Raw genomic sequence first — 19,732 nt, forward strand, 5'->3', positions numbered from 1 at the left:
GTTAATCCGAGAAGCATTCTATGCCATTACTTTCAAATTAAACACTAGGTTTGGTTTGAAGGCTGCTAAACCTAAACTTTGTAATACGACTTTCATTATTTGAGAGCCTACTGCAATATTTCTAGTAGTTTTCCTGTAACTTACAGTTTTTAAATCATGAATTTGAAATTTATTGGTCACAGATCCAATTCAAGTTGAAGGACTATTCAGTGAGCATTTATAACATCATGATTTCATTCATTAGCAAGGGCATATAAGACAGAAGAGAAAGTTTCTGCGCTGTTTTATGTTGCAGTCTCTCTGTGCTGGTTAGCTGAAGTACCCTTATGTCAAGGAGATAGATAAAGTGCTGAATCACAAAACTGCACTGGCAGAGCTCTATTTAAAAAAAAAAAAGTGTTTAAAGCCTTGGGTTTTTCATCTGTCAAATGATGAGTGGTTGGTTCTAGTCTTCAGAAAAATAAACAAAATTTGAAATTAATGAACGTATTGAGGGCTACTATATAGAATATACTTTCAGAATGCCACTTAAAAGTTGAAAATTCCTGTTTGAAAAATTTCTTACATCTAGAATCTGTTCCATTACTTGACGGAAGTTAAATCTAATGGTGTTGTAAAAATCCCTGAAGTGAGAGGTGATGAAGCCTGGAAGGTATACTTTGATGATGCTGCACAAGAAATTGTAGATGAATTTGCAATGCGTTATGGAATTGAATATATTTATCAAGCTATGACGTAAGTATTATCATGTCTGTTTTTTTACTGTCAAGAATATGGTTGAGAGAAGTGACGAGTTCCAAGTTTTCATGCTTTTATTTTCTGTTTCACTCCCATTCCTGATTTAAAATTCTTGTTTGCTTTTGTGTCCCTCTGATATTCTCAGCCGCAATGGCATTCAGCATCTTATAAGCGTTTTGTTAGCTGTTATTGGTATTACCGCTAATGCATTTCTTAATCCTTATGATAGTGATATGTGGCAAGGATTGGAAAGACTTCCACTGTTCTAGCTGAGGTTGAGATCATACACTAGACCACAGTTTCACAAACGGAAATATTTATAGGACACTAGCAAAGGCTCTAGTAACCTTCCATAGTACATGTAAATAAACCATTTTTAATGGTATTGGAACCTGTTACTACATCGTTGATATTGAAGTATCTGTCTGATCACTTTAGAAGATACTACCACAGGGTTTAGGGGCCTGGGGATACAAGAGCCAGTCATGTACTCTTAGTTTGACCAGTGAAAAGTTTGCCCATGAGGAGGACTATATTCTGCTCCTGTTGCACCCTTAGGAAAGCAAAGGAATCCAGCTGAGTTCACTGTCACTATAGAAAGCTGATGTTATGGAATTTTTAATCAGAACATGTATCTTGTTTCCTCTGTTTTTTTACAACACATCCTAAAAACAAATTATCTTCTCATATAGCATGAAGGCACATAAACACCAAAGGTTTTTTTATTGCAGGATATAATGACACCATCTGTTATTGCAATGAGCATGTCTTTCACTTTATGCAGCTCATTGTGAATTATTGTGTTGTATATCTTCTAGAAAGGTAGAAGGGTATATTTGTTAAATATACTTGTTCAGTGCTCTTCCTAAAGGACCTAAAGTAACATTGCACAGAAGAATTAATTAAGTTTGATAGTTCCCTTGTGTTATTGTATATCCATACTACATATGGAGAAACTTATGCATTGAGTTTCATGAATAGAACTTGGAATTTCTAATTTCCTATCCTTTAACTGCTAGTGTTTGTTTTTTCTTGTTTAGCTTCCAATTCACTGTGTATATCTCTACGTCTTGATTAAAATATATTACCTATTAACTAGCATAGTATTCTAATCCTGTAACTTAATAAAAATAATAAACTCAAAATAGTTTAAAGTGGTATGCCAGTTTTACCAAGATGTTAATCTCTAAAGCAATAGAGTAGTTCCTGCTGTCTATTCTCAAATTAATTCAGGGTCTTAAGTGAGGTGAATTCTTAAGAGCTATTAATGTCAAAGGAGGGTTGTTCTTACTCTTTTGCTTAAGAAATAAAGCAGGACTGATTTAGTATCAGTTTTCCTCTTAACTGTGCCCTGAGTGGTATGTTATTTCAATATAGTGTGGCTGTACTTCTCATGGAGAATCTCAGCTGGAAAATGTCTTTGAATTTTCTTCAGTTTCATCTCTTGGTGATTGTGTGAAAAATTATTGGAAAATTTCAGAGTACTGGATTTTTTCTAGAGAATGTTTAAAACTGATTTTTTAAATTTGAGTGTAGCAAAAGTCCACATTGTGAAAATAGCAATATAATTGAGATCTGAGTTTTTTCATTCAATGGAGTTAGAAATGGACAAGTTACATTTTCGTATAAAGATGACGCTTTAATTTTATATTGATAAATAACAGCATATGTATATTCATGAAAAGAAAGTAAATATTGTCTGAACATCTAACATGCAGCTGGGCAAATACTGTAATGCATTTTTCAGGAATCTATACTCAAAAATTCTAATTAATTCATTTTAAACTAAATGAGATATGTTGGCTTGCCTTCTTTTTGTTCTTGCTTTCTTCTGTACCTTTTACATCAAATTCCCTTACTGTTGATGACTACAAATTGAAAGCAAGTGCAGTAGGAAAGTGAATTCGATATTGGTAGTCACAAGTAATTTACACAGGAAACCAAGGCTAAGGTTTCATTGCCCCCATACTCATGTCTGTTTGCATTTTAAAATGTTGCATGTTGATAATGAGCAATCCGTATTTCAGGGGTAAGCCACATATTTCTTGCTCAAGTTAGCTGGGAATAAAAATCACTAGCAAACATGATCTTAATTAATGTATAAAATATTTGAATAAGAAAGGAGCTGTTTGATATATATTGTTTTGCTTATTCATCTGCAGACACGTCTCTCAGTAAGTGCATTCAGACTGTAGGGAGAAGAGTAGTGAAGACATTGTAGATCTGTCCTGGGGAGTTTTCTTTTGGACTGTTATCAGTTGGCTTTAATTGTGTTTATGAAATCATGTCTTCCTCCTGGAACACCTTTAAGAATTAGGAGAAAATTTACAGCTTTTTGATTTGGAAGATTGAATGATCAGATCCCATGTGGTAATGATGTCTTCCTATGAAAAGAAAAGCAATTTTCTAATACAGAACAGAGAGAGAATTTGAATGTAATCAATTGGCCCAAAGGAACACTGTGTGAGTGTTTTTTGCTCAGATATCTAGTTGCAGAACATTTCTATTCCATGTCTCATGGTAACACTGTAAATTAAAATGTTTGTAGCTATTAACGCACAAGTAACTGTGCTTTCATAGGCAATTGCCCAGGTCCCGGAGAGCATCCACATGCTTCTTGTACACTCTCTTAAATTTGTGTGAGTTTTAGGGTTTTGCTAATGAGCTGCTCTTTTTGTCTGATTGCAATTTTTAAAATTCACATCTATCTGCAGTTTAAAAACATCTATTGTATAATATTTCAGCACCACTTAATGTTAGAAGGGCTTGACCCTTCTCGGTATGGGTAGGCAGCATATGCTGGAGTAGGGGCATATGCCACTCTGCATTTCTGAATACAACATAAAGTTAAACAAGCCTTCCTAAAATAATACTACCTAGAACAACTTGGCATTCTGTTCTGCTGTGATAATGAATAATCTTATTCATCTATCATTTCAAGTTCGTCCTGGTGGCTGTCTCATCTATGATCCTTCCAGTAGACCCTGACGATTTGTTGATGTCTCTCAAATTAGTATTTATTTATTTATATCCATTCCTTCAGAGCACAGAAATTATATTTTCAAAAGGATAATCCTGTTTTTCCCAAGGCACTAAGTATATGCATCGATTGCAATCATGGCAGCTTGGCAAAGATAAACAAGAATTTAGATCAGTTTATTATTTCAGTGCCAGACCACTTTAAGGCAAATCAGTCCAATGGGTGACCAACTGAAAATCCTGGAAACATAAAGCTCTTTTTCTCTCTTAACCAGCCTCAACAAAGAAAGTCTGCATTTTCTGTGGTTCAAATCATGTGATGATTTGATCAGTGTTTAATTCTAGATAAGCAGGTGATTACCTGTGCACAACTGAAGAGTGGCTGGAATATACATATCTACCCAAAAGACCTCACATGGGTGATCGCTAATCCACATTGATCATTGTTCTACAGTAAGATTTTTTTCATTAAACTTGTAAAGAGAACAAAATCAGGTGTGACTGTACACTCAGTCTACCAAGACTTTAGAGACAGAAACATCCACATTTTTATGAGACTGAAACATAGACAGTTCTTCCCTAAATGATGCCCACTTAGTAGGGCTGTTTACACTCATTTCAAGATACAGATTCCAGCTGCCCAGCTTCAAGTAAGCAAGGAAATCTGCTTGCAAGTAACCAGCTTGTGAGTAAGTAACCACGGAATTCACATGAACAGAAACTCAGCCTTTGACCCTCCCACCAAAACCTAACAACAAAATAAAACAAAAAGGCTGCTTATCCTGGAGTAACTGTGGCTGTTTGAAAAGACTTGACCACAGAGATTCCATAATCCACTCTTCTTTTTTACAGCTATTGTATTCCTCCACTCCTCATGGTGTCTATATTGGAAAAAGAGATAAAAGACAATTATAGCCATTCTTATGTGAGCTGACTAGAGAATTTTTTGTGATGGATAGCAGTCAACTAGACAGTGTTAGTTACATGAATGATTCGCATATATGCCCAGAAGTGAATGCACATATGTGTGGTAGAAAGGGGAGGGGGGGGAAGGTTTGACCAAAAACAGATTAAAGAAAGTGGCAGAACAGCTCAGTGATTCAAATGTCCTTTATTTTGAGGACTGCAGTGGTGAATGGTGATTTATGCTGTAAATTCAATGGCTTACAGGAGTCACAGCAGAAGGAAGGCTTATTACATACTTGTATTAAGCCATCTGTCCACCAGCAATACAAAATAATTTTGTTTCTCTTGTTCCTCTTTCAACCTAATTCATTTCCCTTAAGAAGACAAAAAGCAGGGCATGTATTGAAACAGCATATTGAAACAGACTAGGCACTGAAATTATATGTAACATCGGCATCCTGGACTTACTCTGTAGTGGAGTCAAGTGAAATAAAAGCTCTGTTATGATCTTCTCATCTTGCTCATCTTGCCGGCAAGAGTCAGCACAGGTAGAACCTAATGCTTCTAACTCAAAAACATAGTTCTCATTCCAGCAGGTTAACTGTCATTGGATATGCCATCTTGTTCTCCTGCTCTTCTTCAATTAATGTGGCTGCATTGCAAAAAGCACACAAATCACCCATTAAGGTAATTTTCATTGATAGCTTTGGCTTACTTAATAGTGCACATTAATTAACCTTGTTTTCTATGCTATAGTCTCTGTGCTGATTCATGCTAGCAGGAAGATTAGAAGAATTACAGGCACTACATGTTGGTTGTGAACTTGCATTGTAAGAAAGTGGCAAAATAAAGCCAGCAACCCTGGGTTTAGATGTGCTGAGTGACTGTAGTTTGAACCATGAAATATTACTCTTAAAAAATGTGAGACTCTTGGCAATAGTTGCTGTGACATCATGTGCCCATTAGAAAGTGTTAGTTATTACTCATGGTATTGATTGCTGGTTTTGGAGATCTACAAAGGCAAAGAAGGAAGTTTTCTTGTTTTTATTTTGACTTCTTAATTAGCAAGCAGAAGCAATGCAAGTGGTTGCAGATTTGAGTCATGACCCGTATTGCAACTGATAAACTTAATCAGTTCTGTGAACTGTATAGATTTTTTAGATGAGGCAGAGAAGCAAAAATTCACATAACTTGACACAGTTAATTTATCATCAGTTTCACTAACCAATTAGAGCTGAAACAGTGTAGTAATCTAAATAAGCACATAACTAAATTACATCAATCAGCTTAAATTATCCTAACGTAAAATTAATACAGTGAGGGGTCACACCAAATTATGTCATTGACACTATAAAGTCATATATTAACAATATAAAAGACTATAACTTGGTGTTGATCTTGTCAGAGGAGAATTTGTAGAGGTTCCCATTTCTTGTCAGTGTAAGATTCCAAGTCAGTTTATTGACTGAGCTTGTAATGGGTGTAGTGATGGATAGCACATATGTTTCCATAGGAATTAAGTATCCATTCCAGTCTTAGATCTGTTGGGCTGCCTTTCTAGGGATAGAAGACGCCTACCATTTGGATAGTGATCTCAACTCAAGAATAAAACAACCAGTTTCAGTCCACATATCTTACCTTTTAAATTAATACTTTCTTAATCACTCTAAGGATCCGCCTTCATGCTTTTGGAGGCATTATGTGGATTCAAATGTTCAGGGAAATGAGAATGGCCCAAACTTTTGTCCAGCCTTTTACTTAGACCATTACCAGATGATCTGGTAGGCAGGGAGTTCCCAAGTAGGCTTTTGAAACAGAGATCAAAATAGGGAAGAGGCATGGCCACACATTCTTAAACTTTAAATATTCTTCTGCTACCTAGCTTAGCAGAGTAGTAGACTGACCAATTTACTGCAGGGTGAACCAAGCTAAGTTGGTCCCTGACAATCTCAGAACCACAAAAACAGGAAGTGTTTTTATGCGGTCTTTGGCCTGATGTAGAATATGAAGAAAAGAAAGTAGATTGTGACCTGTAATTCTCCACCTGTTGGGGATGCTTTAACTCTACTTCTGTTGCTATTGTTTGCCTCTCATTTGTCTTGAGATTTTTAATCAGAAAATATCTGTAAATAATGAGAACTGGAAAATTTATATTTTTAAATTATTTTTATCCTATTCTAAAATGTACTCTACCACTGGAGTTTGCTACTGCTCCTGAAAATATGTCATTAAGCTCCCCCAATAACAGCAATTTAAATATTGCACACTTCAGATTTCAGTTATGTTGATACAGGAAGGGAAGCACATTTAGATTGTTTTAATTGTTTGGTCACTAAGATAATCTTATTGCAAACTGAATTCAGAGTACTTGATTTTAGTGATCTAATGTCTTTAACCAAAATATGAGAAAAAATAAGCTTTTTCTAAAAATTGTTGCTTATTTTTCTTTAAATGAGTAATCTCTTTGCTTTTCTTTTACAACTTTATACAGTCTCTTGTCATATGCCAGCTTTTGTAAAATGTTTTCCAAAGTATCCTTTCTGTCTATAGCAGAAGTTCCTAGCTGTGCTGCTATGCTGCTGGTAGTAGGCCAACTGCTTTTGAAGTGACATGGGTATGTGTGTGCTGGGTGGTGACAGCCACAGCTCCCCACTCTGCTCCAGTGTAATCTTTGTTATAAAATACAGAGTAAGTGCATCCCAGCACCAGTAATAGATTGCACACAAGAAGGACTGGGATGCTTCACTCATCATCATCCAGCACAGCTACACTACTGTATACCCACTTATAGTTCAGGATGCCAGGGGGAGCCAGTAGTGTGGGGTAGGGTGTGACTTCCAACTGTAAGGTTGGACTTGGAGCCCCAGTTTACCTCATTTGTAGAGATGGGGTGTTAGAAAGGTAGCTTGGAGGATAAAATTTTGGTTGAATCAAATAAGAACAGGTATATGGTATACCACAAGTCTATGGTACGAAATTCCAGATGGAAGGGCCTGTAAATTTGAGGGAGAGGGATAGTAAGAGGGTGAAAAAGTGAGGGACCATTTGGAATCATGTATTTGCGAAGTTAAAGAATATGTGCAGTAACACCTAGAATCCATGGACTGTTCCTTGGTCTATATAAAGGTTTCCATTTGAAAAGGGAACCCTTTAAATTTGTTAGTGTGATGAACTGTAGATATTGTCTGAAAATCTGTATAGCTACATAAATATATGAATAATCTGTAAACTCAGTCTTAAAACATAGTTTATTTAGTGAGACACCTCAGATAAATCAGGCTTTGCAGGATAGGTGCACTGGTGTTATTTGCGTTTTGATCAGAACCAGGTGAACCAGAACCAAGTGAAAAAACTGAGACATAGTTTCAATGTCTATGTCCTGTCCCAAATGGAAAGCTCCAGCCCTTTACAGGGCTCTGATTAACATTAGCATGCACTTAGCAAAATGTGCTTTTATAATTTTAAACTTCCTAATGCTTCGGAATGACAGAAAACAAAAGGAAAAAGGAAATTCTGTCATTCTCATTGCACTTGATTAGCAGTCACTATCACAAGTATAGGTCATAATAGTTTTTTGTTGTTGTTTTTGGTTGGTTGGGTTTTTTTTTACAGATGCTGAGTCTTAATTTTAATATCTATGGATATCCATTTACTCTGAACTCTCAGGAAGCTCAACTGTCATGAGCAATGACAGAACAGAGATAATATTCTAAAAACAACTCAGTAGGATAAACTGTAGCTTCTGGCTTTGAAAGCAAATCTTCTGAAAATTTGCTCAGCAGCTGTAGAATTGCTTTAAAATAATCTTACCACTTTTGGGGAGCCTGCACAAAATAAATAAAGAAATAGAGATGAGTACTGGAAAGAATGCAGGCATTCTTGTCACTTTTGATCTCATCAAACGCCACGCCATGATTGATCACACCGCATGTAAAGGGCAGGATTTCTGGCAGGGTTAGCCAAGCCAGGATAGTTCCTTCTCCTTTTTCCAAATACCTTTCTCCAAGTTGGGTTTGTGTTCAAGATAGAAGCCCAGTCCAGCCCTTGGGTAGCTCCATGTGAATAAGAACCATCAGAAGACATCCTACTGAACTTAAAATGTAGACCCAAACTATTTTTTCCAGAGTCTGTCATTTCTCTTGTGGGCAGCTAGTACAATCTCAGTGGCTCCTCTCTGCTGCTGACTGCCCCTTTTGTCTGCCTCTTCTCCCCTCAGCAGAGCGTATGTTGAAAATACGACTCTAAGAGTCAGTGGAGTTATTGGTTCCTTCTTGTCTAGAGTTCGGCATTCCTTATACAATAAGGATCCTTAGACCCACTTGAAGATTTTGGGGAGTAATTCTAGGTCAACAGTACAATTATATGTTAATTATTTTGGGTATCAAATTTTTTAAGAATGGTTCTGTCATCTCTACATACATTTCTCAAAATGCATGTGAAGAATAGATCAGCTGAGATTTCTATTAACTTTAAAGATTAACTGAAACTGGTGAAAATCACCTGACATCACAGTTGTATTTTATACAAAGGAACTGTATGGTTTTACAGGTTATAGGAAACATAGGTGACATGCTGAAGCATTTTCCTAGCCAGTAGGTAGCTGCCTGATGTTTTTGTCAAATTCGTGTTGTCGTATTTAAAAGCACCCCTGAAAAATACTAGCATTGAATAAAGGTTCTGTAGTATTATCCCTATAAGCCACGTAGCTTGGAACGCTGAGTTCTAGTCCTGCCTGAGGTGATTGATTTGGTGTGTAGACTTGAGCAACTTTCCTCAATTTTGTAAAATGGAGATAATAGCACTTAATTATCTACCTTCCAGGAATGCTGAGAAATGTTTGCAAAGCACTTTGAACACAAGTGGCATGATACAAGCTTTAAGCATCGATATATATTACCACATCAGAACAAGACTATGTGGTGTGTAAGTCCAGCATGAAAATACTTGAAAGAGAATATAATGTTAGAGAAAGCCTAGGAACTGGGAGTATGAGGCTCACCCAATCTTTTATCCTTCTTTTCTTATTGCTACTGCCAGCCTCAGCCTTCAGTAGCTGTTCCAGTAGTCTACCTCACTGCATAAATATGTTCATGCCCCTATTTCTATGCTGTGTATATGCAGCACACAGATAAACTGTGGCTTTAACCACCCTTTTAGTTCAATCCCATGCCACACGAATGTCAGTGCTGTAGCTTCTCTCCAGGATCCAAATGTTCCAGATCTAGGGAGCTGGAGAGAAGCTATAGGCTTATGGGGGAACATAAATCTGTTCCTACTCAACAGGAGATGGGAGCTTAAAACCTTTCCCCTCTTGAAGCCCCAAACCTGCTCAATGACAGATTTTCCCTTTCTTTGAAAGTAACATTTTCCAACATGGAGCTGGTTCAGTGTTTAACAGACTTGTTAAGTAACCTTTACTTAACCTGAACCACAGTGGAACAATTTCAGCCATGGCCAAAGTCAAACCAAGGTAAAACCAAAGGTGACTTGATGTCTCACTTTTCAGTAATAAAGTAACCTAAAATACAAGCTACAGCCAATTGTTGATTTGAGCCTTTTTGTCAGTATAGATAAATGCTTCTCTACTGGAGTACAGATCTCTTGTGGCCTATTATGGTGACAACCTCATGTTTGAATTTAAGTTTGTGTTTAATAATTAATGTATTGTTTAATAACAAGATATTCAAATCATATTTTTATATTCAGAATTAGCTGAGTAAGAAGGAAATGTGAATTTGGTGTGTTCAGTTTAAAAATACCTCTGGCAATTATGTCAAATATGTCTGGATTCTTGTCATGTACGTCTGTACAATTGTCCATGAGAGTGCTTGACATTTACACCACTGGAGCTGAAAAGAAACTGTGGTGAGAGAATGTGCAGAATCCTTCCCACCTTTAATAACTGTTAATTTGTTTGAATTGTAGGCACTTTTCCTGTCTATCTTCTAAATATATGTGCCCTGGTGTGCCAGCAGTTATGAGTACGTTGTTGGCCAACATAAATGCTTTCTATGCTCATACTACAGCCACAACTAACGTATCTGCCTCAGATCGGTTTGCTGCTACTAATTTTGGGGTAAGTAGACTTGCTTTTTAATAGAATACTAATCTTACTCTTTATTTTCTAATATATGATACAATATTAAATTCAAAATTCAAATTTCAAAAGAAGTCATTTTAAAGAATGAGAGCTGTTGTTAGCTTTTTGAAATTTTTCCCTGAATCTTTTCAATCAATCAGTGTAAAGGCTAAAGAAGATATTATTATCCTTTTAAACTCCTTATTTAGTGGTATGTAGGGTATATGGGGTGGTAGACATGCATAATAATAAAGTCTTGAATGGCAGTTTTTGTTTTTATTGTAATGGGGCATGCAAACTACTAACTGCACTGTACTAGCTATAGATTGCATTTGCTTTCTTGGGTTGTATAGACTTATAAAAGTGTCGTCAGTAAACTCATATAAACCTAATGGATATAGCTGTAAATATTTGTAGGTAATAACTTGTATATAATGATGGACTTTTTTTGTTGAAATAACGGATGCTTTGTCCAAGTCCTGGATTTATGTCTCAGAAATGTTGAGCAGAAGGCCAGCATGTTGTAGTCCTTATTTCTTCTCTACTTTCTGTCTGTGGACACATACCTTTCACTGTTCAGTGACAAGCCTATTGTGAGCTTGCCTCAGAAAGGATAACTGGTCTTTCCTTAAGTACTCCAACTGCATTTGACTGATAAAGGCTTATAGAAAACCTACAAATAAATGGAGGTGATGCTTATGTGACAACCCTCTGAACTACCCACTTGACCTGCAGTTACTCTACCTGTAGGGCTTTCCATTATCCTTGCACAGATTATGAACTGTGAGGTCTCCCTTTCATCTCGCAGACTGGCCGTGAGCTCACCCTCTGGTTGACCCAGTGAACATGGAACTAATCATACTATTGGGAGAATTGCAAAGATGGCCTCTATCCACCTGACATGATCTCTGTGTAGCAAAGAATAGCACAACTGGTGACGTAGCTTGCACCAGTGAAGGAAAGAGAGTTCCTGATATAACTGACTGTCTCTCATTGTCATCTGCACCTCTCTGCTTTATTAGCTTTCTCCATCCTTATCACCTGATGATCACCTGTTGGTGCAACAGGAACAGTGTCCACAGGAACTAACTATTAGTTTGCATTTCATCCACAGCCATCTTTGAGATAAAACTGTTTTCTATAAAACTCACCTTGTGTAGTAATAATACCATAATACCAAAGATTGATTTTTTTTTATTATTGCCGAATCCTGAGTGTTGTTAGGGTCTGATGCAACTGCTTACCACTATAAAGAATTCTAAATACTCCTAAAGTAGTACTAACATGAATATATTTTCAGATTTAAGGGATGTCATAACTTTGCAAAATGTTTTCCATTAAATAAGTCATGAATTTTAGGTCCATTCAGTAATTTTTTAGAAAAATATTTATTTTAAATATCTATGTATTTTTCTTTTAAGTATTAATTCTGGTTGAAGCACTTGCATGTAAATGTGGCCAGGACTAGGTCTTTAGTTTGGAGACAGCATGTTCTTGAACTGGAACTTTATCTCTTGCTGCTAGTGTTTTGCTTTGAAAGAAGAATAGTAATGCTGCCCCACTGCTATAAAGTAAAAAAGTTTTATAGATGAAAAACACTATCAGACTATTTATGATTTAATTACAGTATTACCATGATAGTGGAATATTGCTCTGAACTTACTGAGGTTCTATTGTACAAGCTAATTGATGGTTTATTATGAAATGGTTCTAAATCTTTGGAGAAATGAGACTACTCTTTCAACATTCAGGTCCTATTAGACTTTTGGGTTTCATCCAGCTTTTGAAGTTTAGAATGTTTTTACTGGATTTTCTATTCTTTGTTTCCATTTTGCTAATGATCAGAATTACTTTCCTTTATCCTCAGATTGGAGGGAGATTAAGTCCTCTCTCTGATGTTAATGCCAGTTTTCTTTTGATGCAAATTCCAATCCAATTCATAGTTCAACAGATGGATAAAAAAACAGTAGTAAGCATCACTAATAGAGATTTGGGGCTCTTTTTTCAAACAATTGATTTACAGGAAAAAGATTATTTTTCTCTCTTGGGTCAAAAGACATTTGTTAGTGTATAGCTGCACACCATTCATCAAAAAGAACATCTGAATTTCAAGTCCTCAGGCAGCAGCTGGGACAGATTTGGCTTACTGAGTATTTCAGTACAGATTTATAATGTGACAAAAAATTCCCTTTTTATTCATCCCTTAAGGGAACTGTGCCAAACTAGTGGCTTAGGGTGTAGGTTAGTGTTCCACGATGGATAACAGCCGGCGCAGAAAGTACTCGTTTCATTTTGCTGCACATCTTATTTCAGGAATGGTGTGGATAAAATCACACACTCTGAGAGCTCGGACCTTGCTACTTCCAACAGTCTGCTCCTTTCACGTAGGCTGGCAAGGATTTCTGCACGTTTTTGTGCGGTGGACTATAGAGTATGTTTTAACATGAAGATTGGTATTTAGAATCTCTAATCAGTATTGGAAATGGCACAGCTCACCTCGGTATCTCACAGCAAAATGTTTTCATTGCACCTTCATCTATCAAGATAACAAGTTCATCTCCACATTTAAAAGGGAAAACTGTAACTACATAGTATTATTTGGCTTATTGTCACAAAGCCACTTTTTCTGGTTTTATTTTCAGTCACATACTTTTATATCAAATTGTGCTCCAAATGAACAGTGTTTCTTACATCTTAAAGGCAGGAGAAAGTGGGGGTTTTTTTTCCAAGAGTGTAAGCAATTACAAGTCAAATATAAAAATTTAATAAGCTGGTCTTTTTTAATAAGCCATGGTAACATAACTTAACACTTTGGGCTTTAAACTGAATTGATGCCATTGTTGCATTTTTGGTCAGAGACTTCAGGCAGTGTTTTATAGTTTCTAGATATTTTGAGTTATTTGTTTAAAAATGCATCAGCTATTAAGAAAGGAAAATACTGTATAGGAGAGTCTACTTCACCTCACTAATGTGTTACACAGCCACGCAGTGTTGAATGCATACCAGGTAAATCACAGTATAGAATAGAAAGCAAAAGCAAAGTGCTAAAAAAAATACATTTCCCAGCTTTGAAACACAGCTATTTCATACCAGTACTTTTATATGGAGCGTTGCAAAACAATCTATCTTTCAAACTGATTAAGAATGGAAAGCAGGAGATTATATGCTTTCTGGAAAAAAAAAAAAAAGTGAGCTATGGTCATACCATCAGTTACAGAAACTTGGCAATTCTTATGCAACATTCTTGTTTTCTTTTTACAGAGAGAAAAGTTTATAAAACTGCTGGATCAATTGCACAATTCTCTGAGGATTGACTTATCTAAATACAGGGTATGTCCAAAATATCCTACCTAGAGGACAAATCAAATGTTTTGGGTTTTTTTATAAATATCTATGTGTGCTTTATCTGCTTAAAGGAGTTTGAGAGATTAATCCCTCTTGTGGTGTAGAAGCTGAAAATATTGGGTGCTGACAGGAGAGCCCAAATCCTTGGGAACAAAAACTTCAGGATTTAAGCATTTTAACAACAATAATTTTCCAGTTTGAACAAATCATTCTTTTCTTTCCAAAATCTAATAGCCAAGAATGGGCAAAAGGATGGCCAGACATTCAAGAAAAAGAACAGAATTGAAGGACTTTGATTTAATTAATCCACAACTTAATTAACTTAATTCATCTGGGAATTACCTTCACTGACTTATATAGTGCAAATCACAGTTCCTGCTGCATTTATTTTGAGAGGGTGACATCTTTGCTAAGGCCTCCATGCTATGATCCTAGGAATTTTGAAAGAGAGTTGTCTCAAAGTTAGGAATTCTAGTTTCATTTCTGTCTTACAGAGGTTCTTTCTGCTGAGGTAAGCTCCAAAACCAACTTTTCTGGGAAGAAGCATGCACTGAATACCTGCCAATTGCCATATCATTCTCAGCTCCCTCTCTCTCATGAAACTTTTGGATGGTCTGCAAATGAATAGGGCCCCATTAGTTAGGGCTCTCTTTCAGTTTCTAGGCTGGGCAGCCTCCAGCTCAGGGATTTCTCTGTTCATCTGGCCTGCTTTCTAAAACTGAAAGAGGGAAGGAATGTTTAAAAGAACCCCAAGGTCTCTAAGGTAGTAGAAAGTGCACAGTTTTTAAGACCAAAATCTTCATGCAGCAGATATGTTCGTTCTAGGTTCTTTGAATTTTAAGGGATGTTATCCAGCTTTTTTTGGAACATGTATTTGGCTGCTGTTTTGTTAGTACAAAGCCATTTAAATAACACCGCTTCCCCTCAGTCTTCCTGCTAACCTAGAGAAAATAGCAAAAATTTCATGTATAATTCCTTCATTAAGCTTACGATTGAATTTATGCCTGCAAGTGATGTATGTGCCATAGAAAATCCACAGATGATTTACATTAGCATCATTTCCAAAGCATTTCTGTAGTATTTTTTACTCCATTAATGGTTTAAAAAAATCACAGTATTTTAAATCATTCATATTACAATCAAAGACAGTAGGGTTATCAGAAGTGCTCCCATTCAGGTCAAAGGCACACTTATTACTGACTTCCTCATAGGCAGAACTGAGGCAACAGTTGAACATTTTAATGCTTCCAAGCAGCATCTTTGTTTTCCTGGAGGGTTTTTTTCTTAGCTGTTCAGGGATCTTGCCTTTAACTCCCCTTTCACGTGATTCCTCTCTTCCTGATTCACCAGGATAATTTTCCTGCCAGCAATTCTGAAAGACTTCAAGATCTGAAATCAACTGTGGACCTGCTAACCAGCATCACTTTTTTTCGAATGAAGGTATTGTACTTTATCTGCACAAAGACTTTAAAAAAAATGCAGTTGCCATTTGTTTTCCAGGAAGTTCATACCCAATTTTCTACTCTTAATTATTGCTATCAAAACCTAGAGATTAAGGAATGCTTTTGCTATTCTAGTTTCTCAATGCAGTTCATCTACTTCAGTTTTAAATTAAATCTCTCAGTTTACTGAAGTGAAGTTGTCTTATTCAGACTTTGTATTATCGTTGTGGTAAAATAAAGCTGTTCTTGAGAAATGAGCAACTGTCTTTTCATTTTTTTAATAATTAGTTTTACCATGTCTGAATGCAACAAGAAATTTGCCTATTTAATTAATTTAATGTCAAGACACATAAAGCAAAATCAGTTGGACTACTTAGGAACATGTATCATATAGAATAATGTTTTCATAGTAGTATCATGATATTATGTGTCAAACAGCAAAATACAACATTAGATCATACTATGCTTGCTTTAGTTATTCCAAATATTGATATCTAGGTGGTCAAGATCTGAACTATTTTTAGAATGAGAATAGTACAAATTGGTATTACTGGATGAGAATACAGAAACGCAAATGAGATTTATCACAATCATTTGTGATTTCAGTGTGTTAGGCACTGTATAATGAAAATAAAAATGATTCATTAAGATGAAGTTCAAAATAATGTATCATATAGTGGAGTAAAAAGCTGAACTTCTTGCTTTAAAAAATGAGGGGCTATTTGGGCAGATATTCTGATTCAGAGGAAAGCACGTAATTATATGGTTTAATGATTTCCTAAAGAGGAAAGCCTAAAGACTCATGTGTGCCTCTTTCATTATATGAACAATTTCATTCTGGTAAAATTCAGTGATACAGTTCATTTGCTTAACTTCAGCATGTGTTTTGATGCACCTTTAAACTAAGGCAGCCTTAAGTCAACATAATGTAAATGTTATTTTTATCATTATTATATTTCATCACTTTTTATCCTGTATTAGAGAACTATATTCATTACAATACTTGCATTTATTTCTATTCCATCTAATTCTGAAATTCTATCATTTTGTGGTTTTGTGAAATATTTTATTAGGTCCTTGAATTGCAGAGCCCACCTCGAGCCAGTACTGTGGTGAAAGATTGTGTAAGAGCCTGTTTGGACTCAACTTACAAATACATTTTTGACAATTGCTATGACCTCTACTCGCAGCTAATGGATCAGGTAAGGTTAATGTGCAGTTTGCTCATTGCTTATTCATGAGCAAGCCATTCCTCATTCATTATTGTTAGTTTACAATAAGTAAATACAAACAGTTCTGGTGTTCCTTTATACCAAAGCATTCTGATTATTTTTGCTTTATTTATGTGAAAAGGAGCAGCATATAGTAAATAAACTTGCAGATGGCTACAAACACTGAAATGATTAACAAGATGAATTTCAAAATGAAAATGTCAACTCATAAATTCATTTTTTCACATTGGAGGAGACAATAAAATTGTCCAGTGACTTTATGGAAGATGAAATTAGATGGATTACTGTTCATTTAAGATCTATAATTAGCAAATAATTTTTTAAAAAGCAATATTTCTTCAAAAACAATTAAGTGGCTTCATCCAGAGATTTATATAAATTTCCCTTCAGTGACTGTAGAAAAGAAACATTATCACTTGCTGAAAATGATGTACTGTCTTTCCAGTACTTCAGGTTTATATTTTAATGACTGTGATGCATATTGGATCCAAGCTTTAGTAGCTGCCTCGAGAAAGATGAAGTGCCTTTGCCACAAAGTGCCTTTATGTATTTTAGATTAAGAATGTTGATGCTACATGATAATAGACATCAGATTTTATCTGAAAGCGCATTTCTCTTGAGTTCAAACTAGGAATACTAGCAGGTGTGTCTCTGCATTCTAGGGGAGCCAGTACATACTATATTCAACTTTTCTGAAATAAGAATGGATTTACTTATATTTTATTCCAGTTATGAGGAAACTCATCTCTAGCTCTCAAACTTTGAACACAAGAATCTCTCACTACCACCTATAGGCAGAACTTTTCTTCTAGAAAATCAGTTGAGTGTATTGAGCTGTAGTAAGGACTGTCTGATAAACACAAAATTCAGTAACCTCAAGCCTTCATGTATGCAGCAGTGGCATCGACCCACACTGAGTAAGAAAGTTCTGAATGATTATTTGTCAGTTTTGTATTGATTTTTGCTGTTGGGTAACAAAAAGTTCTTAAATGATTTGAATTTCTGTTAAGGTGCCTGAAATTGATCTTTGCTCCAGCTACTTTGTCACCACTAAAAAAAATGCATATTATGTGGGGTGCAATATGTGAACTATAAATGATGTATTCATTACCTTTGTAAAAAGGTACAATTTGTTACACAGGTGCTTTGTTTATTTTGTCTTTATTTCTGTGAAATTACATTAGTGAGTGAATATATCCTGAAAATAATCCTGAAAGACATTTCTGGGGGAAAAAAATTATACTAGAATCCTACATAATGAATAAATAAGAAGAGCTGTATGGTGTCAGAACTTAGATGTAACTATCCTGTCATAATATAAGGCCTAAGAGTGAGAGGGAAAGACGGCTGTGCAGTAATCTGTTTTTTGTACTCCGTAAGATATTCATCATGCATTCTTTCACTCAGTGCATATACATGTATTTATTCTCTGGTAGATTAAAATGCACAGTCTGTAACAGTATGAGTAAGAATGAGAAAAAGCTGCTTAAATTCATAGATTTTTTTCATACAATTACCAAATCCAAGATCCAGCTGAGGGCAGAATACACCTCTAAAGAAGCTTAATTGCAGGTCTAAAAAGTGACCGTCCCCTTCTCAGGAGTGCTTTACTGGCTGTAGACTGCTGTCATATTTTGTATTCTACGTATAATACCCGTGAGAACAGACATTATAACTATGAGAGAAGCTGGAACCTGAGAAGCTTTCAGAAATCACAGAAGGGCAAAAATATCAATATAACCCATTAGGGTGGTACACTCACAGCACAACAGAGGGGCCAGATAATAATAGCTCCACTTTGTAAAAAAGTCATGATTTCAACATTTGTTTTCCTTTCTCATCAGAGCAGAAGTGAGGCCTCTGGAAAATTTTCAGAAAAAAAAAGCCTTTGTAGAGGACCTTTGTATTGGTGCTGATAAATACTTACAAAAAGTGATTGTTTTAACAGTTTCTTAAAACCAGTGATTAGTTCTAGAGAACAGTAGGCCTTTTCATACCTTGTATAAAGGACTACTTGCATAGTGGCTCTCAGTTTTTTTCTGGCTAGGTCCCACTCGAGAAGACTACAGCATTGCAGTCATGGCTGGATCCATCTCTGTGCAACTTTGGAGATTATTTCATATTTTGCATATGCTCCTGTGGTGTTCATCAACATATTTATTAGTAAATATAGTTTGCTATGGGTATGTGCAGTAAATGCTAGATCTACAGCACAGAGCAGGTGTGTTGCAATAGAATGTCTAATTATTTGTCTTTCTAGGAATTGTAGTTACTTAAATTACTTTCCGCTTCTCGTCCTAACGTAAATGTATTTTATATATACTTCCTTCTTTTACTGAATCACTTAAGAATTACTGGTGTAAAAAAATTAGTCCTTTACTACTCCTTCCTGGCAGATGCCTTGGACAAATTCCTGTTTGTGCCCTCACTGTTATTTCTTTAAGAAACTGCCAACTCAGTTGAAACCCTTTTCCCCCTTAAACTGGGGTGCCATGTGGTTTTACTACCAGGTCTTTAAGTTTATTGAAATTAGGCTCTTAAGGTACATTGTTACATTGTTCTTTCTTTTCCCCAGGCATTTTTAGGAAAGCAATTTAGGTAAAAATGGCAATCCTTTCCATTCCTAGGCAACTTTCCACAGTGGCTAGTATTAAAGCTACAGGAGCTTCTCCTCCAATTGCTTTTTTTATCTCCAGTATCAAAACCCTGCCAACTACACAGTCCAAGAGTTTGCTGGAAAGTTTGGATTGGAATATGGAGTATCACTGTGCAACATTATATAGACGGTGTGTGAAAGTCAAAAGAGTGAAACTCTGAATCCAGGGCTTGTATTTTGTCCTTCAGGATACTGTGTGCAGGAAGGGAAGATCATGTCAGTACTTAAGCAGTCTCTTCCTTCTCCTGCAGCTAACGTTCTTTCAAACTCTTGTACAAAATCAGACACCGGTAATGTGAGATAGGAATTAGTTTCACTGTAGATGAAACTGCATTTTCTGTGATTCAGGATGAGT

The 19,732-nt window shown here is 35.9% G+C and overlaps 1 protein-coding gene across 2 annotated transcripts in view; it reads left to right on the forward strand.

The window, feature by feature from the left end:
* UNC13C (unc-13 homolog C) overlaps positions 1-19,732 on the forward strand; it is a 214,103-nt gene that overhangs the window by 87,392 nt on the left and 106,979 nt on the right. For both annotated transcript variants that reach the window (XM_026060864.1, XM_026060863.1), the window contains 5 exons: positions 572-735; positions 10,549-10,699; positions 13,964-14,032; positions 15,398-15,487; positions 16,563-16,691. In XM_026060864.1, the coding sequence (XP_025916649.1) occupies positions 572-735; positions 10,549-10,699; positions 13,964-14,032; positions 15,398-15,487; positions 16,563-16,691 (603 nt within the window). The remainder of the gene's footprint in view (positions 1-571; positions 736-10,548; positions 10,700-13,963; positions 14,033-15,397; positions 15,488-16,562; positions 16,692-19,732) is intronic.

This window comes from Apteryx rowi, unplaced genomic scaffold (genome assembly GCF_003343035.1).
Source record: "Apteryx rowi isolate R43461 unplaced genomic scaffold, aptRow1 scaffold_172, whole genome shotgun sequence".
In the NCBI taxonomy this organism is placed as follows: Eukaryota; Metazoa; Chordata; class Aves; order Apterygiformes; family Apterygidae; genus Apteryx; species Apteryx rowi.